The 24,773-nt window shown below is 42.3% G+C and overlaps 1 protein-coding gene across 1 annotated transcript; it reads right to left on the bottom strand.

Moving 5' to 3' along the window:
- Positions 1-901: 901 nt before the first annotated feature.
- LOC138974400 (uncharacterized) lies at positions 902-7,064 on the bottom strand. Its single transcript, XM_070347117.1, has one exon. The coding sequence runs from the start codon at positions 4,409-4,411 to the stop codon at positions 902-904; it is 3,510 nt and encodes a 1,169-aa protein (XP_070203218.1). The 5' UTR covers positions 4,412-7,064.
- Between the last annotated feature and the right edge of the window lie 17,709 nt (positions 7,065-24,773).

Here is a 24,773-nt window from a genome sequence, read left to right as displayed (position 1 = left end):
CCCACGGACATAAACATGCTTCAAAATCACCGTGTCCCACAATATTACAACACTACTGAAACGTAAACACAAACAAAACAAACATTAGACAACGACATCTACTCAGCCACAGCAATTCGAAACAATAGTCCACCCGCCAAGTCAATGACAACGCTCACCGTAAAAAACCGCCGGGTGATGGAGTACTCGCGCCCGCCAGTACGTCTGCAACCGTACCGTTGACTCTCTCGGGTAGCACTGAACCAAAACCGTGCTAGTTCGCTGACGGGGTGCCAAAGTGTATTCGTACACCGCTGACCCGGACTATGTTAATTCTTCTCTTACTAAATAGCCTATAGATACGCTATAATATAATTTATGCATTACACTATATTATCTTACCAGGTGAAATGAACATTATTTAATTTGCACTACTGTGCCCAACAAATATTTACAAACTTTCGTTTTCTGCAGCTTGACCTGGTTTGTTCACCGCGCGTTACCGGGTGACTATAGCCCGTTCCACGATTCGAACACAAACTTGTAAATACGCGAGGTTACAGGCGTAAAGCATCTCACATCCCACACGCATACATTCTACAATAGTGTTTGGACTCCAATGCTTATGTTGTAAATAATCACAATTATTATATACACTCACACATATAACAATTACATCATCTCGTGCATCTACAAAAAGCCTGTTTAAGCTTCTTCTGCATCTCACCAACTTCGGGTTGTGACACACCTCCACCACCAGCTCGAACTAACGGTAACCACCAACAGTGAGCACACTATATATCAAGAGCAACCCGACTCATGAAGTCAGCATCCACGTTGTTCACTCCTTTGATGGTCTGCACTCGGAAAGAATAAGCTTGCAACTGCAGAGCCCATCTCGTCAACCTCCCGTTGTGTGGTCTTACCTGCTGCAGGTACTGCAATGGTTGGTGATTTCACATTCTTCGAGATTTGTATTACGAGGAAGATCGATGAATTGGTTCTCAAACTCAATCGTCAAATCCCTCAGCTCTTGTTGTTTTTGGGCGGGTAACAATTCATTGATGCTAACATCTTTGGGTCCTTCTCCCGCTTCTAATGGCACTAATGGAATGGTGTTCTGTCCTGCTGAGACTTCAGGCACCTCTTCCAGTTCCTCTTCTTCCAGCACCACTCCGACAACCGCTGGGATCTCTCTCCTCCTGACGTATCTCTTCAAGAGGTTGACGTGGAATAATTTCTTTTTACTCCCCACTTGAATCCGGTAGTCGTTCATGCCGCATCGCTTCCTGATGACGTAAGGTCCACGCCAAGCGATTTCCAGCTTGTTCTTTTTCATTGGAAGAAGCAGCAACACCTCATCTCCTTCCTTGAATTGTCTGTCTTCTGCCTTCCTGTCCGCTGCTCTTGCGTATCGCTCTGTCGCCTTCCCGAGGTTTTCTCTGGCAATCCTGCATGTCTCCTCAACTCGATTCCGCAGGTCCACAACGTACTCGGCAGTGGTTCTCACTTCTTGGTCTGACTCTTCCTTGGTCCACAGCTTCCGTAACACCTGTATAGGTCCCCTCACAGTGCGCCCATAGAGTAGTTCAAACGGTGAGAATTTTAACGACTCCTGAGGAACTTCCCTATATGCAAACAAACACGCCGGAATGAACCTGTCCCATTCCTTGGGTTGCTCCTGGCAGAGTCGTTTCAGCATCTGTTTCAGCGTACCATTGAAACGTTCAACTAGACCATTGCATTGTGCGTGGTATGGAGTTGTGTACATTCCATGTACTGACATCAGGTTGTACACCTCCTGCATCATTTCGCTCTTGAACTGGGTACCGTTATCTGACAACACTTTTTCAGGTATGCCCACTCTGGTCCAGTTCTCCCACAACGCTTCCGCCACATGTGGTGTATCGATTTTCTTGAGAGGGGTTGCTTCAGGATACCGGGTGGCATAGTCTACTGTTACCAGTATGAAACGGTGTCCTCGGTCTGACGGCGGATGAATCGGCCCTATGATGTCCACCGCTACCTGCTTGAACGGGACATCGATCAACGGCATTCTTTCCAATGGTACTGGCTTCACTTTCCCTTTTGCCGTAGTTCTCTGGCAAGCGTCACATGATGCCACGTATCGTCTGATGTCGGGGCACATACCAGGCCAATAGAATTCTGTCCATATCCTATTCCTGGTTCTCGTTCCCCCTAGGTGTCCTGCCATGGGTGCATCGTGAGCTAATCTCATCACCTCATTCTGGAACTCACTGGGCACCACTAACTGCCGGTGATCCACTCCATCTGCACCTGAGTATTCTCTGTACAACAAAGCTTTACGTATCACGAATCGAACATTCCCGGTTCCTTGTTGACGCCATGGCTTCTTTTCCACCGCCAACTCGCGCACACGTTTTAGTTGTGGATCCTCTTCTTGTGCTTGAGCCATTTCAGCACAGGTCCTTTGTGCCAAGGGGACTCCATTAATCTTCAATTTTAGATTCCCTCTCTCGTCCTTCCTTGCTTGTCCTCGTGTCTGAACTGCTGCGCACAAAGATGGAATCACATGTTTCTTTCCGTACACCGGAACTCTCACTTCCTTTCCATTTGGCAAGATCATGTAGTTTCCTATCAATACAGGAATTGCCATATTCTGAATAGCGACAGCTTCCACGTTCCCTACAAACACCGAAGATTCTAACTTCACGATGGCTATGGGAGCCTGTACTGTTCCCTGCTCTTCAAACACTCCTGACACTTCTCTTGTCCTGTTTGTGTACGTGGCCGGGTCGATGAGGTCAGCGCTAACACACAGCATTGGGCTTCCCGTGTCACGTATGGCTACCACTGCCTTCCCGTTCACCCTAACTGTCATGTCGAAAGTTTCTCCCTGAGTACGACGATCACACTTCCCACATAACCCTGAGTGGATCTTGTAATTCGCTTCCACCTCCCGCATCAAGAAAACTTCTCTCACTGCAGTCTCCTCCGGTTCTGGACTGATGATAAGGGTTATTCCTGGACAGTTCCTCTTTACATGTCCGAACTTATGACATTTGTGACATTGTATGCCTGCCCCATACATTTCTCCGCCACCCCTCGGCTTCCCCGCTTCCGGGCAATTCCTTATGAGATGATCCCCTCCACATCCGAAACATTTGACAGTACTATCTTTTATCCTTTGTCCCTGGGTAAGTTGCACCTTACTGTCTGTCTTCCCATTGTTTCCTTTATCTTGGTTTTTCCCCCCTTTCTGTGATGAGTCGAAACCAGGACGTGCATCCACGAAACATTGGGCTTGCTCAACTGAATCAGCTACATTGGTGGCTTTGGACTGTCGAATGAACGTAGCGACAGACTGCGGGATGCCAGTAAGCAACTGTTCCAAAAGAACCAGGTCGAAGAGGTCCTTGTAAGTTCGTTGTTTTTCCGCTAGGTCCATCCAACTGTGCAGGTACCGCGTTATCCGGCTCACGTAGGTTGAAAACGTTTCTTCGCTCTTCCTTCTCGCTGCCCTGAACTTCTCTCGGTACGATTCTGCTGTACACCGGAATCCTCTCAGTAACTCTTTCTTCACCAACTGGTAATCTCGAGCGTCCTCCTTCGACATATCCCCAATCAAGGTCGTCGCTTTCACGTTGAGTTTGGTACTCACGCGTCTCGCCCATGTTGTCTGGTCCCAGTCTAACTCCTCTGCGAATCTCTCGAATTTGGTAAGATAAGCTTCTATATCCTCCTTGTTCTCGTCGAATGCAGGAAGTGTTACTTTGGTAGATTCTACCATTCCATCCCTCGCCTTCTGATGAGCTCGTTTATTATTTGCCCTTTGTTCCTCTAATCGTTCTGCGTGCTTCTGTGCTTCATCTTGAAGTTTCTTCATCTCATCGATTCTTTCAAGCTCCATTCTTTCCATACGTTGAACTTTGGCATCCTCAAAGTCACGCTGCTTCTGGGCCTCTTCCAGTTTCCTTTCCTCCATCTCACGCTGCTTCTGGGCTATACTCTCCTCGAACTCGCGTTGCTTCTGAGCTTCCACCCGTGCTTCTTCCAGCTTCCTTTCCTCCATCGCCAATTTCTTCTTCTCTAAGCTCAACCTCTCCTTGTTGGCCCGTACGTCCTCTATCTCCTTTATCTTAGCGTCGACGAATGCTCGAAGACTATCTCCCTTCAACTCCATCTGCGTTCCTAAAGTCATGAACTTCTGGTAGTACGTAATGGACTCCCCTTCTTCACGTCCTGGACTATGTAGAAGCTTCTCTCGAGTTGATTTTGCCTTCCTCTTGAGTTCAGATGTAACTAATCCGGTTAAACTATCAGTCGGCACATCCTGTGACCTAAGCCGCCCTGACACCGGAGAATCCACACTATCACCTCCCGTCGCCATTTCAGATGAAAACGCGCTACTTGAAAAAAATATTAGCATGCACGCGAAAGGAAAACGCATCAAACTGCGTACCGAAGCCCACCGAGAAATCGGACGAAATCCGCGTAAGTTATTGACATTTGGTTATACTTTACCACAATCAATAGCCACATAGCCTTAGCGTAATACCGGAATGAAACTTTACTTTAACCGAATCCGAATATAGAATACATGCGTATTTGCTAGTTCGATCTGCTTCAGTGGCGCCGTCTGACTTTAACGGATGGACTAAAGATGAATCCTTTGTGGCTAAGTAACCCAACACCTCTCAACCGCTGAGAGATGTCCAGTCCCCTCCAACCACCCACGGGATGTCTAAACAGTCACCACATTTCAAATCAAACGGTCACCACTACCTCACACAAACCAACAAACACCACACACAAACTATGCCAACAACACAAACAAACACAACAACAAACAAATTTGGTTCCAAAAAAAAATAAATAACTAAAGGGTCCCAGAGCTTCGCCTCGAAAGCATATCACTCATGGGTCCCCGGCATCTCCACCATTGACACGTGACGACTTAACTCCACAAGATTGAGCAATCTTGGGATCACACGCAAACATACAACTCACTCACTAACGCACACCCAAGAAAGTTCACAAGTGGAGACAGAGATCACTATGTATAAAAAGACTAAAGGAACCACATGTAACTTATAAGCTTTTATATAATAAACACAAATTTATGCACGAAACATCCACACATTTAACGTGTACACTCTACAAATACTACGAAAATTGACAACACATGAATTCACATGAAATTATCCTGGAACTCCAGTCCTAAGCACCCCCCCTATGGTTAAATAGCCTGTTAGTATACGGCGCTCAATAAGGTCGCAATCACCAATTCACACGAACACACACACATGCTTTAACCACGACAGAGTACTTAGCTTTTCGGGATACACAACGCCCACCAAGGCCTCACATGTCCTTCCCTCCTCAGAAGGCCGCAGCTTCCTGATTCTGACCCCCTAGAAAGGTCCCCGACTGCCTAAGCACGTCGAACCCAGCTCCAGTCCATCGGAGCTGTTCCCCAGATCCCTAGGCATGTAGAGCTGACCAGACTCCTTCCTCATGCTGTCTTCTGGTGGTCCTGCGTACACTCTGGGTGGAAACTACCGGTAGGAGTAACCCACGCCGCTCTTCTTGCGTTGCAGTGAGCCGTAGTCGCCTCCTGACAGCGTCCCATCTGTCCAGATCCCAACGCCTTCACGTAAACATACGTCCCTCCTCCGTTCTCTCTCCGGCCAACTGCATGTAAATAAAACAGCACGTTAATACTGAACAATAACATCCCTAGCTACCTGGCGTGTATCGATGGTTGTGTTAGTGTTCATCGGTGATGCAAACCTTTAGCGCATCATACCGATGGACATCAAGATCGAAACTTTACACCAAGTAACCATGTATGGAAAAGAATAATTATTTAATACATTAGCTATACAACGGGGCTTTACAATATAGATTTATAGTTTGCTTAAACCTATAAACTTATTGTATTTATCATGACCATATACGCCATGTGATATGTTACAAATAACTGGACAAACGTTCACTAAATGTTAGATTGTGGTATCCAACTTTAACATTACATTACACGACCACAATTGCATGACACAACACCCATATCCCCACATGTATGATAACCCCCCGCGTAATATTACACACTATAATATGAAGGTATAAAACAACATGCTCAATAACATAAGTATACAAAAGTTGTCGGAAAGTAGACCGCCATCTTGTATAAAATGTGATATTCCGTGTAAACGAATATTTAACAGTTATGAGCAAATAATTACACACATATAATTCCACTGTATGTTCACTGTATACCACTTCCAACATGCATTAATATACATATAAATCCCGAGGCTCCCTATACGAATAGGTAGTGATGGACCGGTCGATGTAATTCTCATATTTCCCGTGCACATTCCCACGGACATAAACATGCTTCAAAATTACCGTGTCCCACAATATTACAACACTACTGAAACGTACACACAAACAAAACAAACATTTGACAACGACATCTACTCAGCCACAGCAATTCGAAACAATAGTCCACCCGCCAAGTCAATGACAACGCTCACCGTAAAAAACCGCCGGGTGATGGAGTACTCGCGCCCGCCAGTACGTCTGCAACCGTACCGTTGACTCTCTCGGGTAGCACTGAACCAAAACCGTGCTAGTTCGCTGACGGGGTGCCAAAGTGTATTCGTACACCGCTGACCCGGACTATGTTAATTCTTCTCTTACTAAATAGCCTATAGATACGCTATAATATAATTTATGCATTACACTATATTATCTTACCAGGTGAAATGAACATTATTTAATTTGCACTACTGTGCCCAACAAATATTTACAAACTTTCGTTTTCTGCAGCTTGACCTGGTTTGTTCACCGCGCGTTACCGGGTGACTATAGCCCGTTCCACGATTCGAACACAAACTTGTAAATACGCGAGGTTACAGGCGTAAAGCATCTCACATCCCACACGCATACATTCTACAATAGTGTTTGGACTCCAATGCTTATGTTGTAAATAATCACAATTATTATATACACTCACACATATAACAATTACATCATCTCGTGCATCTACAAAAAGCCTGTTTAAGCTTCTTCTGCAATCTCTAAAACTTCGGGTTGTGACACACACACACACACACATACATACACACACACATATACACACACACACATACATACACAATACACACACACACACACACACAAACATACACACACACATACACACACACAGACAGACACACACACACACACATACATACACACACACACATATATATACACACACACACACACACATACACACATTGAGACAAAGAGAGAGAGAGAGACAGAGACAAAGAGACAGAGAGAGAGAGAGACTGACACACAGACAGACATACAGAGAGAGAGAGGCATAAAGACAGAGGCCAACAGATGAAAGTCTGGCAACATACCACTTGGATGATGAAACCTTCCCCTGTTCCAGAGGACCAGCTTCCCTACGACAGTCTGCAGATGTCTCAAGTGGGGCTGAGGTCTGAGTACTCTGACGGTGGTCGCCATGGAAACGCATTGCATGCAGATACTGGAGGTAGGCACGCAGTACTTACATTTGTCATTTGATTAAAACCCGTTAGCCAAAATCAGATATACTCTTTACAAAAACTTAGAACTTGTCATGAAATGTACACAGTCGTATAAAACTTCGCCAAAACTCAAGGATTGAAACCTGATTTCTTTAACTCACAAAAGCGCGCTGAGTCTTGCTCTAAGTATGATTTTGGCAGGCAGCGTTACTGTGTCATGCTCAACATGCGGAAACGAACGTGATGTTTTCTTTAAAAAGTGGGCAGTTTTCAAAGTCTGATGAAATCAGTGCAAAGACATGTCAGGGCAAAACAAAAACCGTGATGCGTGTGCAACACCAGGGTGCTAGTCGCAAAATGTGCTCAATAACTTGTCTTTGTAAAATGACACACTGACAAAATAATGCAATGCAATAACATGCCTCAACCACAAAAACGGAGCGACTTGGATTAGGCGAGGGCAGTTTGATGGCTACAATATGTTCCTACAAGGCAAGTAGTTCAGAGTGTTCCAATGTCTCATGTCAACGTCATTGGACTGAAGGAATGGCTTCAAGTAATTGACAGTGTGCAGCTACGACAATGTTATGGTCGGCCTACAGTCCCCACAACCATGAAGGATCGTCTAATCCAAATGAAGGTCATGCAGCAAAGAAAGGTCACTGAAAAGTCAGCAGGCATCGACCATGAGCTGCCACCATAACTGGTGTATGTGATCAAACTCTTATAAACTACTTACACTCTTTCAACTTTAGTGAAAGACGCCCGATCTGCAAAACAACATTGACTGCCAACAATCGAGCTGCCGACCGAGCCTGGTGCACTCAACATGCGAGGTGGTAACGTCATCGTAGGCCTCAGCTCTTGTTTACAGATGGGGCCTACCTTATCTTGTATCCTGCTGATGAACGCATCAGAGTTTGGATGCGTCGTAGAGATCGTTTTGCAGATGGCACTGTCTTAAACAAATTCGTTTGATGGGGGCTCCGTGATGGTACAGGAGGGATCATCTTAAGTACGTGTTATAGTGGGCAGCTTAACTAGTGATCGCTAACGGGATAAGATTGTTCACTTCTTCGTTGTAAGAAACACTACTGTTGTGAATTTGAAAATATAGGGTTGTCTAGAGTATCAACCTCTAGGGTTCTTATCGCTGATATGTGTAACACGACATGTTTTGAAGACAGTCCTCAGTTCTTCAATAAAGCAATACAGGAAAATTCAATCATTCAATTCTGTCATGTTTGTATGGCATGCGTTTGAAAAAGTGGTCCTTTACCTTTTTGAAGAGTATATGTCACAGAGTGTAAACTTCCGTTTTGTTCACATCAGACTGTCTGCCTACAGTCTGCGTGTGTTTTAGCAGTTGGTTTTGTTTGACAGTGTGTATACCCATCTCTCCGTATTCCTTGTTGTTTGTATCTGTCAGTCTGTGTTTCTTTACCGGTCTCTCTGTAATGTCTTCATCTACGTTTTTCATTGTACGTCTCACCATCAATATGTCTCCTAGTATAAGACAAACACGAACAACTTCATGTCTTACTCAAACAATAATGTTTCCCTTTTAAATCGGACGTGCATCTGACATGCACATGTCCGTGTTATAATAGCATATGTTAGATAGTTATGTGCATACATTATTATGTAACCAATTGTTTACACTAACATGTGCATTGTATCGTTCTGTTTCAGGAACATCATATGAAAGTCTGCGCCGGTCTGATGTAGGCTTGACATCAGAGTACTCTGAAATTGGTGCCACCAGGACAAGTCAATAAATTGCGCTTCTTTCTCTTTCACCTCATCATAGACTGAGTGCCTGGACGAAGAGAAATATATCTGTTGCTATCTTCAGTTTGACGTGCCTACTGACGTATTTACCTTACTAAGTACTTCGTTTTTAGTTGCGTTTTTTTTAAATACCATTATATAAACGGTGTCATTATTTTTTCATTTTTTCAGATTTTCTTGTGCATTTCTTCTTTTGTATATTTAAGTATTTGTCTTACTGAGTGATTAACCACATTGTATGATGAACTGTCGCAGTGCATGGCCTACAAAAGAGGCATGTGATCGGCGCGAGTTGGACACCTAAACATAAAGCATGCCATTAATAAGTTAGCAGACATCTCGTCAATTCTGTATAACTCTGGTAAACCTTTTCATATGTTTGTATTGTCAGAGTCTAGGCTGTCGAGTAAAGTAGCAGACTCTGAGCTCAAAATCCCGGGTTATGTTATTTTACTCAGAGATGCACACACACACGCACACATACACAAACTGGATGTTTACTCTTTATCAGTGAATCAATAACTTTTACACGCCTTACCCACAGGAGTGAAAGTCCCTGACGCTGGTCATAAAATAATAACATATCGTTCGTTTTTCAAAATTTAATGAGGATATTTTGTTGAGGATTTTTTGCACTCCCAACTTGAAAATGTTTATAATTTGACAGATCCGGATGAAGCTTTTGCATATTGACATGATGCTTATTTTAAAGGTTTATGACAAACACACTCCGTTAAAAACCCAGAGGGTTAAGAATAAATTAAAACCAACATGGTTTGATTAAGAGTTGAAAGAGGCAGCTGATTATCGCGATCTTTAAAAAAAGAGGGCTGGAAAAAGAGAATAGATATCAGAGAAACAAAGTTACATCTATGAAGCGATGACAAAAAAAATATATTTTAGGAACTTACATCATCTAAACTAAATTCTAAGTCAATGTGGAAGGCAATTAATGAGTTAAAAATGAACAATCAACATCCAAATGTTCTGTAGTCAAAGACATATCCTCCGAGGAACTGAATAAACATATTCTAACATAGCTGAGAAAGCCGTTCCCGAAGATAAAACTCATTTAAATGATTTGAAGATTCGGACAGATTTTTGTGAATCCAAAAATATAATGTCGCGATTAAACATTCCATTTATTACTTTTACAAAAGTATATAATTTACTCATGCACCTCAAGCAAACAGGAACCAGTGGAGTTGACGGTCTGGACGGGAAGATTCTTAAATTAGCAGCCCCTGCACTTGCTAATTATGTAACCTACCTTTATAATCTCTGTATTGACACGTGTTATTTTCCAGTTGTGTTAAAGCAGGCTAAAGTAATGCCATTTTCAATTACAGGCCAATATCTACTTTATCAGATTTATCAAAGCTGTTGGAACAACATATCAATAAGTTTATTTTGTCACATTTCAACAAAAATGCTTTAATTCACCCAAATCAGTCGGAGTTCAGAACTCACCACTCATGCCACACAGCACGTGTTAGTCTAGTTGATCAGTAGTTGAGCAAGACCGTCGAAGATAAATTATGTGCCGCTCTCTTAGTTGAATTTACTTAAGCATTTGATGTCATTCACCATGACCTACTTCTTATGAAACTCGCACTGTACGGCTTTAGAAATGATACAATATTGTTAATCCAGTATTTTTCTCTCTGATCAAGTATAAGCTGTGTACGCCCACAACCCTATGTCGAGCATGCAGTCGGTAGGTTACGGCATTCCTCATGGATCTGTACTCGGCCCTCTTATCTTTACCATTTACATTAATGACCTTACGTTACACATACGCAGTAAATGTAAACTTGTAGCTAATGACACCACTATTCACACTTCCCACTCAAATGTGAAGGTATTGTCAAAACAACTTAACGAGCTTTTAACGTGGACCGAGTTAAATCACATGGCTCTTAATCCAAACAGAACAAACAGCATGCTTATCACCACCAGACAAAAATGCCAAAACTTAAAATCTAAACTTCCACCTTTAAGGATTGATAATCACATTCTTGAAGAAGTTCCTAACCACAAAGTTCCAGGTGTTATTCTTGTCAACGATTTATCATGGACTGATCACGTTATAGAAGTATGTAAAGTACTTTCCAAGAGACGCTACTTGTTGTCCAGAATAAAACACTTCTTAAACAGGCATGGCAGGCAACTTTTCTTTAACGCTCACATTCAATCAGTCATTGATTATGCATCAACGTTATGGGATTGTGCGAGTGCAAACACTCTGAAATCTTTATTAAGTTTACATAAAAGAGCAATCAACTTTATTTTATTACAAGTCTCGGTTTGCAACGAAAACTATCAACTTTTAATCATCCTTCCTCTTAAATCAAGATTCATGTACAATAAAGGCGTTATGATGCATAAACTCATAATTGAAAGAGCACCTGCACCTCGTTCTTCTCAATTCACTTCTCAGAATTTGAGAGACCCAACAAAAAAGTATGCTCCCCTTCCTCGTGTCGATTGTTTTAAGTGCAGCCTAATCTTTTCGGGAACTACTCTTTAGAATTCACTTCCAAGTGTTCTCAGACATTCCGTCAATGCATGAAAAGACTTTTAAAAACAGATATTTGTAATTCCTTATTCATGACACATTTCGTTCTCACTTTGCCTGAACATATTTATATTTCTGATGCCTTGTTTGATTTTACATTTCACACGTTTGAGTCGATAAGTGTACACCATTCATTTAATGACATGACTTGTGTAACGATGCTACATTGTTTGTACTTGCAACGGAGTTGTTTATTTGATTCATCAGTTCAAGGATGTTGTCTTCCCTTGACATTGTACGCGTTTTTGCTTGCTTGAAACTTTGTTTATTATGCCCTTGACAATGATAGGTAATGTTCGTTTGTATGTATAATTTTGTTTTTTTTGTTTGTTTAGTTTGTTAATTGTTTGCTTGTTCTTTTGTTTGTTTTTATTACTTCTTTGATTGATATTCTAACATTTTTAAAACGTATTATCATTAGATTAGACCCTCTCATGGGCGAGGACTGGATGTAAAAAAGCATCTGTTTGCTTATTCCATTACCCTCGTTAACCTTCGCCCGAGTTATCGACTACACACGGAAGACATCGTGGGGCCGTGCGGACCCATGCTTCTCAAAGAAGGAAAAATATGCATACCCTTCCGTAGACGAATGCTTTCCAAAGAAGCACAAAAACGGGCATCCCCTTCCGTAGATGCCGTGGCTAAATTTCCGGGAGAAGTAATTAAATTAATTCAATTATTACCGTGCGGAGTAAAGCTTCTCAAAATGGAAAAACGTGAATACCCTTCTGTAAACGTCGTGGGGCCGTGTGGACCCACATTGTTATGTATTATTTCGATCCACGCGACTTGCTTATTAACTCCAAAATTAAACAGATCGTAGAAAATGATGTTTAGAGCCAATACCTGAAGGTTTGTGACTTCTCTCCCTAGTTTTTATGTAAGTTCCTTCAGTTTGAGAAACATGGGTCCGCACGGCCCCACGATGTCTTCCGTGTGTAGTCTAAATTTGACCTTTGTTTTTTTAATTACTTCTCGCGGAAATTGAATGATATTTTAGGACATAAAAGCTTTTTTAGGTGTCTGAGGCATTCTTAGAAGCCCATTAAAAAAGTCCAACTGGTTTAAGAGATATTTGCAATTAAACACCCTTCAGGGTCCACACAGACCCACGGCGTCCGGCGAAGGTTAATAAACAATTTGTCTTGTCTTGTCTTGTCTTGTCTTGTCTTGTCTTGTCTCTCTGTTTATCTCTCTTTTCTCCTTCCTCTCTCTCTCTCTCTCTCTCTCTCTCTCTCTCTATCTCTCTCTCTCTCTCCCTCCCTCCCTCCCTCTCTCTCTCTCTCTCTCTCTCTCTCTCTCTCTCTCTCTCTCTCTCTCTCTCTCTCTCTCACCTTGTTTAATAAATAAAGTTATAGAGAAGCTGGCGTATATCAGAGCAATCGCTTGACTGAATGGTTAGTAACGCCTCAGCATTCATGTTTTGTATACAGCAAGTATTACACAACACGCATGTGTGTCTATAACTTGAAACATCATGTGCATACAAATAAAAAGATGTAAAATGCGACGAAAGCGAGTAATGTTGAATTTGGAATAATGGCATATGAGTCTTGACATTTACCCTATTTGTGTATTACTGCCAGTCATTTTAGATACATATGTACTACTAGAATGAATACCCGCTTCGCCGGGTAGCCGGCTTCGCCGGGAAGAAGTACTTAGAGCCGTACGCCGGCTTCGCCGGGTCCGAACAATGGACCCGCCAAGCTTAGGTCCCTCCCAGATTCGTGGAATGGGAACAGCACGAAAATGATTCAGTGGCCATAATGCCATTCCTGACCATATCGAGTCCCATCCTTGTCGACGAATGTAACCGTGTTAATCACCTTTGGAGGCGAACTCCACTCAAACAGGACTGAGCAAGTTATGGCTTCTAAAAGGAAGGCCAGTACATAAATTTACGTTAAAATTAATATTAAAAGTCCTACGGTTTTGAGCCATTAAGGACTTGAGTGTTTGTCCGCTTTCGACATACAAATACACAAAAGCCGCCAGACCACATCACAAACAGAACTGAACAATCCCCAGGTGTTGCTCACATAGAGACACACACACACACACACACAAAAACACAGAGAAGCCGTATCTATAGAGAGATAGATGACAGTGTATTTTTCGCGTGGCTATAAATTGATTCGACCTTTGCACTTTTACAGTGAGGATAATTTACGGGTCCAATTTACGTTCTGGACACTGCGTTGACCTTCTAAAAATAGTAACAGTAACAGAACGCCGGGAATATCCGAAGACGCTCCACTCACACTATAGTGCACCATTACGAAGGAAGGGAGGTAAACGCTGAAAACCTGGAGAATATGAGAAGATAAGGAAGAGTTACTTATAATGGTGAAATGAACACAAAAACCAAAATCGATTCAGCGCTGCGCGCTGAGAGCACGTGTTGAAATATCTCATCGATGATATTGTGTCCGGGGTGTAGCTGAATACGGTGTCCAAATTTGAAAAAGATCCACCGAGAACTTTGGCTTTGGTGTGTCGGTATGGGGGCCCGGGTAGCTGAGGTGGAACCAAAATAGCTGAGGTGGAACCAAAATCGGTTCAGCGCTGCGCGCTGAGAGCACATGTTGAAATATCTCATCGATGAGGTTGTGTCCGGGGTCTCTCTAAATAAGCTCACCAAATTTGAAGCAGATCCATCGAGAACTTTGGCCGTGCATGGCGAATACACAAATACACAGATACACAGATACACAGACACACAGACACAAGTCGTATATATATATAGATACATAGAGAGAGAGGGGAGGAAGAGAGAGAAAGAGAGAATGTTGTTTTGAAAAAAAATGCTGTTTTGAAGGCACTGAGTGGAAGAAAACGTTGCACTAGTATTTATTTCACAAAACAAAATCATTACACAAAGTTGCATGCATTTCTATGTGTTGAAAGTACTCAGACAGGAGCTTAGCTTATGTGAAGGCAGAACACAAAATCATGTTACAAGTGTGTTCATTAAACAAAGAAGTTTCAAACGTAAAGAAAACACACACAAAGTAGGACACAGCACGCGATCAATGGCCTATTCGTGTCATACTCAACAGGCTGCATGTACAGGAAAGATTGGCTTTCGTCAGCCGCTGTTTTCAGTCAAGTTGTGTGCAGATCTGTTTACCTTTGGCTGTCAGGTTCACGCCCCGCTTTCAGGCCACTTTCCTGCTCAGATCATGTTCTGATGACGTGAAACCCGCTCTGTCGTGAAACTCAATCCTGTTAAGAGGAAAATTCAAGCATGCAGAACGAAGGCAGAACAATTCAGACACTCACAGAAACATATTCGCACACATCCAAGGACACACACATAAACACTAAATAAATAATAATAGAAATAGACAGACAGACTGACGGACGGGCAAACACGCATGCGCTCACACACCACCTACTGCTACCAACATCTTTACAATCATCTACATTTGACAGCACTTTTGACAGAACCGTCTCTAGCACTAAGATATTCACATGTGCCATATGTACCACACTATTACCACCATATTACCACCACATTACCTCTATATTACCACCATATCATCTTTTAATGCTTCTACAAACAACATTGACAACACCTGTGCCGTGTTTCCCACACTACCTCCAGAACTAATTCTACCTTTACCACCACCAGTATTGACAAAACCCGCTTAGCTTTACCACCACCAGTATTGACAATACAATGCAGCTTTAAAACCACCAACATGTTCACCACCACCACCATTAATGATAAAAACAATGTAAGACCATCACTTTTGACAAGATCAACTTCACCACCATCAGTTTTAACAGCAGTTCTCTTGCTACCACCATCTTAAACAAAACCATCATAGCCAAGAACACTTTTACTTCCATCACCTTTACCACATATACGAGGTATGATCCAAACAAAATGATCAAGCCGCTTTTATAAATTTATCAGGTCACTGATCATAAGAAGTAATGGGTGACCCTAAAAAAAAGTGCAACCCACAAAAACGTTAATAATAATTATTTATACATCTGTTGACCTAATCACTTCATATTTGAGGACATAAACTTCAGCCTATGCATGACCCTTCACAACGTGATAATTGTATAGGTCAAATGGTCTGATTGATGTGCTATTTCAAATAAAGTTGCCAATTTTGGTGATCGACTCAACAGTACGAGGTTTGAAATTGAGCAGTAGTCAAACTAACCCGATTTTAGCCCTCACGATTGCTATCTTTCGGGTAAATAATCAACATCAACGTCTGCTAACAGCCCTGCTATTGGAAAACAATATGCAGAATTCAATTCAATACAACTGTATTGTTTGAATGCAACAAGCATAATTTTGTTTTATACACACATTACCTATAATTACTCAAACACCAAAATGCCGGAACTCAGAACGTCCTTCTCTTCCATGAAAAAGCCAGTCTTCACAAAATAACGGCTGTTACTCACTTCCTAGAAGTCCAAATTATCCCATTTTTGCCCCACTCCTGTGATTCTGGTTGGTTGCTCTTTGGAAATCAGAATGTATGCCAAGAGGTTTCACTGCATCCCGGACCTCGAAAAAGCTTCGAAATCAGAGCTCAAAAGCAACCCCAAAGAAGGCTATCCTAAGGCCTTTTCGGATTGGCTCAGGCATTTGCGACGTTGCGTCCATGTAGGAGGAGAGTAGTTCTAAGAGCTGCTGTAATCTGGGCCAAATACGAAAACAGTCTCTGCGAAAATCACACTTGATCATTTTGTGTGGATCATACATACCACGTAACAGCACCATCTTTAACGCCATTACATTTACCTCCAACATATTTTACAAAACCATTATTAACCCCACCAAGTTTGCCATCATCGTTTTTAACCAAAAAAAGGCAAGTTTACAACAGGTCCTCTCAGTGCAACAATAAAATCAGTTTACCATCTTAAAAAACAAAACAAAACAACGGATTACAGGATATTTTCCGTGCGCACTTGATCTAGTGCATGCGTGTACACACTAAGGGGTAAAAGGCACTAGTAGGTCTGCACATAAGATGATCTCCACAATTAACCCACCAGGCGGCCGCGACCGGAATTTGAACTCACTACCCCCGAAATCGGCGTATTCTGCCTGAATGGCGGGGTAAAAACGGTCATACACGTACAAACCCACGCATGCAAAACCATGAGCGAACATGGAAGTTTCAGCCCATGAACGAAGAAGAAGAAGAAGAACTCACGACCTACCGATTAGGAAGCCGATGTCGTATCCACTAGGCCACTCCGCCCGTCGACATAAACAAGAACGAAGTTACCACCACAATGGTAACCGAAGCGGTACCAGGAAAATGACACAACAAAGCCAAATCTGTGCATAGGCCGCGCGTGACTGGATGTCAATGGATGTATTTTGAAAAGGGTGGTTCATCTTTCTTTTCTGCCAACCACACCTTTTTTACATTTAGTCAAGTTTTGACTAAATGTTTTAACGTAGAGGGGGGAATCGAGATGAGGGTCGTGGTGTATGTGCGTGCGTGCGTGTGTGTGTGTGTCTGTGTGTAGAGCGATTCAGACTAAACTACTGGACCGATCTTTATGAAATTTGACATGAGAGTTCCTGGTTATGAAATCCCCGACGTTTTTTTCATTTTTTTTATAAACGTCTTTGATGACGTCATATCCGGCTTTTCGTGAAAGTTGAGGCGGCACTGTCACGCCCTCATTTTTCAACCAAATTGGTTGAAATTTTTGTCAAGTAATCTTCGACGAAGCCCGGACTTCGGTATTGCATTTCAGCTTGGTGGCTTAAAAAGTATTTGATGACTTTGGTCATTAAAAATCTGAAAATTGTAAAAAAAAAATAAAAATTTATAAAACGATCCAAATTTACGTTCATCTTATTCTCCATCATTTTCTGATTCCAAAAACATATAAATATGTTATATTTGGATTAAAACAAGCTCTGAAAATTAAATATATAAAAATTATTATCAAAATTAAATTGTCGAAATCAATTTAAAAACACTTTCATCTTATTCCTTGTCGGTTCCTGATTCCAAAAACATATAGATATGATATGTTTGGATTAAAAACACGCTCAGAAAGTTAAAACAAAGAGAGGTACAGAAAAGCGTGCTATCCTTCTTAGCGCAACTACTACCCCGCTCTTCTTGTCAATGTCACTGCCTTTGCCATGAGCGGTGGACTGACGATGCTACGAGTATACTAGTTGGGTTATATCCAAGGATTCCGTGACCGTTGAGAGCAAAGGTCCGTTTCTCGATGGATTTTACTTCTGTGAAGGTTAAATACAAAATTTAGAATGGGTGTCCCTCGCGAAAGTGTGGGCATAACTTTTGAGAGCCCCAAATTCAAAATGGCCACCAACGGCCAGTATGAAAATTAACTTTTTACTGGTTTGGCTTAGAATGCTGCACAAAACATGTTTTCTAGGATAGTTTGGCATGGGGAATTCATATTTGGTATTATTTATATGATTTGGCCTATTTTTGATGTCCAAAACCAAGATGGCCGCCAATTTTCATGTCCGAACGGTCACTTTTGCAAAGTCTTGAAAGGTCCTTCCTAGTAGGCTGTAATGTCCGTTTCTCAGTTGATTTGGCTTCCTTGAAGGTTAAATAATGTTTTTATCCTGGATGCCTTTTGCAAAAATGTAGACACGAAGGTACGAAAGCCCCAAATCCAAAATGGCTTCCAACGACCATTATGAAAATGAACATTTTACTATCTAGTTGATGGAGCATACACCGATTAGGTCTGTGTCTAGTGGGGTCTCTACACATCTTCTGTATCTGTTGAATCTCCAGGCTCGCTCCTCTCATCATCACTTCCACTTTCATCCGAATAATCGCGAAGTGTGAGCTGTTGGGGCAATGGGGGTTGGGTGTAGCGTACTGGTCGGCACTTCCCATCCACAAGTTCCCAGCCGTGCCCAATTGGGGATGGATGGTCAAACAGGTTGTAATGAAGTTGGCAATATGTGATATAATTTGTCCTCTCCACATGGAGATTCAAGGAGTCGTCATCGCGTGGGAGGTGGAATGTACTTTTCCTCTTCATCTTGTGCCACTTGGAAGCTCTGGCCTGCCCGCAGGTAGCATCTGCACTTTCACCATAGATGCTGGAGAGAACAAAGGACTTCATGTCAGCTTTTACACTGTTCTCTAAGTCGGGGCTTTCGCCGACTCGTTCCAGGAGTTCCCTTGCCTCAGGATTAGTCATCGCCGTCTCCATCACAGTCTTCTTCCCATGGCCATAGAATCCTGAGGTATGATCACTTCCAGTGATCACATGGAGAGGTATGATGATCTGTGAGACTTCGTTGGACAGCATGTCACTGCAGTTGATAAAGGCATCTTTGCGTTTAATCAGCAGATCACCAGGAAGTTGTTGTGAGAGATATGCTGCTTGAACATATACGTCAGTGTCCTTGCTGTCAAGTACAACTGTCCCCCTGTAGTTTCCTGTCCTGAGCTTGGCATAGGCAGAGAGCAGCATTGTATCAGCCTCTGGATGTCTAAAGACATAGTCCCCATTTGCCACCCCAGTGGACAGGTTCACTGCTGTTTCACCCTCACAGTATATGACCTCACACCCCACCCGAGCAACTTCTGCTTCCAACTTTTTCTTCACGAGCTTCTGCAATCTGACCTTGTTTCCTGATCTGACCATGAATTGGTTGAATTCAGCAGCACCTGGGAAAGTGTCTTCGGGCTTAGGGAACACATTTGGAATATGTCCATGCTTTGCAGCCCGTCGATCATGTTCATCGTCCTTGATGCTGAAGGGAAGGTCATATTTGTCATTGATCAGGATGATGTAGGGGCTTGCATTAGCATGGCGTGAGAAGATGATCGCGCATATCTTATGCAGATAGTCATTCCAGCTGTAGTGCGAACCATCACGCTTCCTAGCCTCTCGGTCATCAGGTGTAGGAGTGGCTAACCGCCAGATCATCCCCATGTCAACAATGCTGATGTAGGTCTGTGGTTTTTGAGCAACTGGATCTTTGTTGAACAGCTCCAACATTTTGCTCTTCATAGTCTTGCGGAAGGATCCATCTACGTTGTACAGAGACAAGCATTCCTCGGTCACCCTCCCCTCAAGTACTTGCTCAAGTTGGAACATGCCTAAACCATCCACGAGGTCCACCAGGGCCGCAAGTCCCGACTTTTCCATCTGAGCCACCTTTGTAGACGCACCAACTGATGCACAAATCCGCTCGCTGGCGAATGTCTGCCTTTTATTCTTGTGGATGGTAGCAGTGAGAAGCTTTGTCTTGGTGAATACCCTGTCATTCAGGAGGGTTTCAACTTGATCTTGTCCGTCTGCAAATGCAGTATTGAGGTCTTGAACAAGTTCTGGAGAAGCAACCAGGCCAGACTGCAGTGACCTCAGTGCAGGTGATGAGGTGTCAAACGGCTGAGCGTTGAACTCTGTCATGCAGCCCTGCAGGTCCTGAATTGCTTGTTCGTCCTTTTTCATCCTTGCTGGCTGGCACTCAACATGTTTTCTGTGGCGACGCTCGCATTTGAGGTTCTGCTGAACGGCAGCTTTCACCCTGGCCACGTTGTTAACATTTCGGATTGTTGAGAACAGGTGCTTCTCGTTTTGTAGAAGCTGAAGCCAGTCTTGCTTAAGCTTCGAGTTCAAATTCATGGTGGTCTCAATCCACAAATCAAGTGGCTGGCAGGAATAAGGTAGTCCTGTCATGGACTGGGCAAAGTGCGCATTGAAGAATGTCTTTTGCTCATCTGCTAGAGAAGACAACATTGCCCAATAATCTGGCAGCCACCTTCCGTAGTCATGATTGTTGTAAGCCATGAGCCCTTTCAACATGTTGTAAGTTGATGAAACATACTCTGGTCCATTTCTTGCGTGGCATGCATCCAGATTTTGTGCAAGAGGGTCTGTCATCTCCATGAATGAGATCCAAAAGTCTCCCATGTCTGTGCCAGGTTTTTCATACACACTTTTGATCATGTCCTTTATGTTGTCATCCTCCTCTAGGTCACCATGGGCTTCGTGTATAGCCTCCTGTGTCTCGGTGAGAGCATTGCGCACAATGTCCAGCTTCTCCTTGACGGCTTCTGATAGTTCCTCATGCTCAAGAATATCTTTCAATCGTAGGTGGATGAGAGCCTCTCTCCATAGCATGATGCAGCGCACGCCACGCCTGTAATGTTTTCCTCGCAGTGCTTGATCCACAGACCCATCCACTATCACCCCTGCTGTCACCAGTGTGTCTGACATCCCAGATCCTTTGAATCTTTTGTATACTAGACACAGACCTAATCGGTGTATGCTCCATCAACTAGATAGTAAAATGTTCATTTTCATAATGGTCGTTGGAAGCCATTTTGGATTTGGGGCTTTCGTACCTTCGTGTCTACATTTTTGCAAAAGGCATCCAGGATAAAAACATTATTTAACCTTCAAGGAAGCCAAATCAACTGAGAAACGGACATTACAGCCTACTAGGAAGGACTTTTCAAGACTTTGCAAAAGTGACCGTTCGGACATGAAAATTGGCGGCCATCTTGGTTTTGGACATCAAAAATAGGCCAAATCATATAAATAATACCAAATATGAATTCCCCATGCCAAACTATCCTAAAAAGCATGTTTTTGCAGCATTCTAAGCCAAACCAGTAAAAAGTTAATTTTCATACTGGCCGTTGGTGGCCATTTTGAATTTGGGGCTCTCAAAAGTTATGCCCACACTTTCGCGAGGTACACCCATTCTAAATTTTTTATTTAACCTTCACAGAAGTCAAATCCATCGAGAAACGGACCTTTGCTCTCAACGGTCACGGAATCCTTGGATATGACCCAACTATACGGTCTTGCTGAAAAATGGCATTGCGTTCAGTTTCATTCTGTGAGTTCGACAGCTACTTGACTAAATGTTGTATTTTCGCCTTACGCGACTTGTTTCTGTCTCTGTTTGTGCAAACAGGTTATGTATTTTATCCTTGTAATTTCTCAAGGTCGCTGCACTTCACAAAATGTTTACTGGTATTAAGTACTTGTCGGAAATGTTCAAATTAACGTAGCATTCAGGCATACAATACTTTTTTTTTCAGCACACACGCACAGACACACACAGACACACACACACACACACACACACGCATACACACACACACGCACGCACGCACGCACGCACACACACACACACACACACACACACACACATACACACACACACACACACACACGCGCACACACACACACACTCACGCACGCACGCACGCACGCCCACACACGCGCGAGCGCGCACGCATACACTGGTAAGAGGTCAAAGACTACGCTATGTGAAGTCTGAAAAGTGATGTGACGGTTTACATCATCGTCTTCACAGGAAGGACGGTGCATGTATTTTTAACAATTAATAGGTAAAATGCGCCTTCAGTCGCCTTGTGTGGTGAGATATGTGCGCGATATAAATTCTCGTAAATAACAAAATAAAATAAAAAAATATCAAAGGAAAACTCCGCGTTATGCAATGTGTAGGTCGCGCATGACTGACGCTTAAAGGTGTTTTTGTGAGGACGGCCTCACATTACACCCGGCACACACTGATCATGTTTCAACATAATATGGGTCGGGTTGGTGGTGAAAAAAAGGTGGATGACAAAGACCTGTTTTTGTCATCTCCATTTATGAAACGAGGAATTTGTATTTCGGGTGAAGTGTGTGTATAGAAAATGTGCATACAGCAATATTGGTATACGTGGAAAGCGTTTCATTACTCACACAAGAGCAGACCTGCTGTTAAATGTGTGGAAGAAGTTAATAGTTTGTGTTTGGTGATACAACTTGTGTTTAGCAGTATAGACTGTGCTTTACAGGGTAACTTGTGTTTAACAGAGCAATATGAGACGTCTGTGCTGAACAGACTAGATTGTGTTTACACACTTCAGTGTATCCAACAGTACAGTCTATGTTGTAAAAAGTATCGTCAGTTCAAAGGATGAACCCGTGTTTAACAAACTAGCGTGTGTTTAGCAAAGTTGTCTGTATTCATAGAAGCAGAGTGCGTGTTTAACAGTATGGCCACTGATTGAAACAAAGAAGCGGACGTTAAACGGAGTAGTCGGTGATTTACAAGAGTATACAGTATTTTGTGACTCGACACCAGCGCTTTGTTTATCAAAGTAGAACTCAATCTGTGTCTGACACCAGACCATCAAGCAGTGCTACGACCGAGACTTAGCGTTGTGGATGTGGGGCACTTCTTCCTTGAGCTTGGTGTAAGCTCTTAAGATAAAACATTCCAGCTCGAACAATATGTTTAGTATCGCCTGCATACTCCTGCCGTCTTTATGTGTTGGTAAGTTGTTCGCCTTTATTTACTAAGTAAATGTATTCCAAGACATTCACCTGACGTTCGTGTAAGTTTACAGTTTTTATTTAGTCTGTGTATATACCCATAGAGGCATAATCTCGTATTATTTCTGTAGCATGCATATGCGTTGTTTTTGTTGTTGTTGTTGTTTTTGTTGTTGTTGTTGTTGTTATATTTAGTCAAGTTTTGACTAAATAATTTAACATCGAGGGGGAATCGAGACGAGGGTCGTGGTGTATGTGTGTCTGTCTGTCTGTGCGTGTGTGTGTGTGTGTGTGTGTGTGTGTGTGTGTGTGTGTGTAGAGCGATTCAGACTAAACTACTGGACCGATCTTTATGAAATTTGACATGAGAGTTCCTGGGTATGAAATCCCCGAACGTTTTTTTCATTTTATTGATAAATGTCTTTGATGACGTCATATCCGGCTTTTCGTGAAAGTTGAGGCGGCACTGTCACGCCCTCATTTTTCAACCAAATTGGTTGAAATTTTGGTCAAGTAATCTTCGACGCAGCCCGGACTTCGGTATTGCATTTCAGCTTGGTGGCTTAAAAATTAATTAATGACTTTGGTCATTAAAAATCTGAAAATTGTAAAAAAAATAAAAATTTATAAAACGATCCAAATTTACGTTTATCTTATTCTCCATCATTTGCTGATTCCAAAAACATATAAATATGTTATATTCGGATTAAAAACAAGCTCTGAAAATTAAATATATAAAAATTATTATCAAAATTAAAGTGTCCAAATCAATTTAAAAACAGTTTCATCTTATTCCTTGTCGGTTCCTGATTCCAAAAACAAATAGATATGATATGTTTGGATTAAAAACACGCTCAGAAAGTTAAAACAAAGAGAGGTACAGAAAAGCGTGCTATCCTTCTTAGCGCAACTACTACTCCGCTCTTCTTGTCAATTTCACTGCCTATGCCGTGAGCGGTGGTCTACGAGTATACGGTCTTGCTGCGTTGCATTGCGTTCAGTTTCATTCTGTGAGTTCGACAGCTACTTGACTAAATATTGTATTTTCGCCTTACGCGACTTGTTATATTTAGTCAAGTTTTGACTAAATATTTTAACGTAGAGGGGGGAATCGAGACGAGGGTCGTGGTGTATGTGTGGGTGTGTGTGTGTATGTGTATGTGTGTATGTGTGTGTGTGTGTGTGTGTGTGTGTGTGTGTCTGTCTGTCTGTGTGTGTGTGTAGAGCGATTCAGACTAAACTACTAGACCGATCTTTATGAAATTTGACATGAGAGTTCCTGGGTATGAAATCCCCATACGTTTTTTTCATTTTTTCAATAAATGTTTTTGATGACGTCATATCCGGCTTTTCGTGAAAGTTGAGGCGGCACTGTCACGCTCTCATTTTTCAACCAAATTGGTTGAAATTTTGGTCAAGTAATCTTCGACGAAGGCCGGGGTTTGGTATTGCATTTCAGCTTGGTGGCTTAAAAACTAATGAGTGAGTTTGGTCATTAAAAATCTGAAAATTGTAAAAAAATTATTTTTTTTATAAAACGATCCAAATTTACGTACATCTTATTTTTTATCATTTTCTGA

Source organism: Littorina saxatilis, linkage group LG8, assembly GCF_037325665.1.
Source record: "Littorina saxatilis isolate snail1 linkage group LG8, US_GU_Lsax_2.0, whole genome shotgun sequence".
NCBI lineage: Eukaryota > Metazoa > Mollusca > Gastropoda > Littorinimorpha > Littorinidae > Littorina > Littorina saxatilis.
Note: the sequence above shows the minus strand (reverse complement) of the source record. Positions and strands in the feature narration are given on the sequence as shown.

What these genes read in the sequence shown, in the direction of transcription:
- LOC138974400 (XM_070347117.1), bottom strand. Translation starts at nt 4,411, where the DNA reads ATGCGTTTTCCTTTCGCGTGCATGCTAATATTTTTTTCAAGTAGCGCG.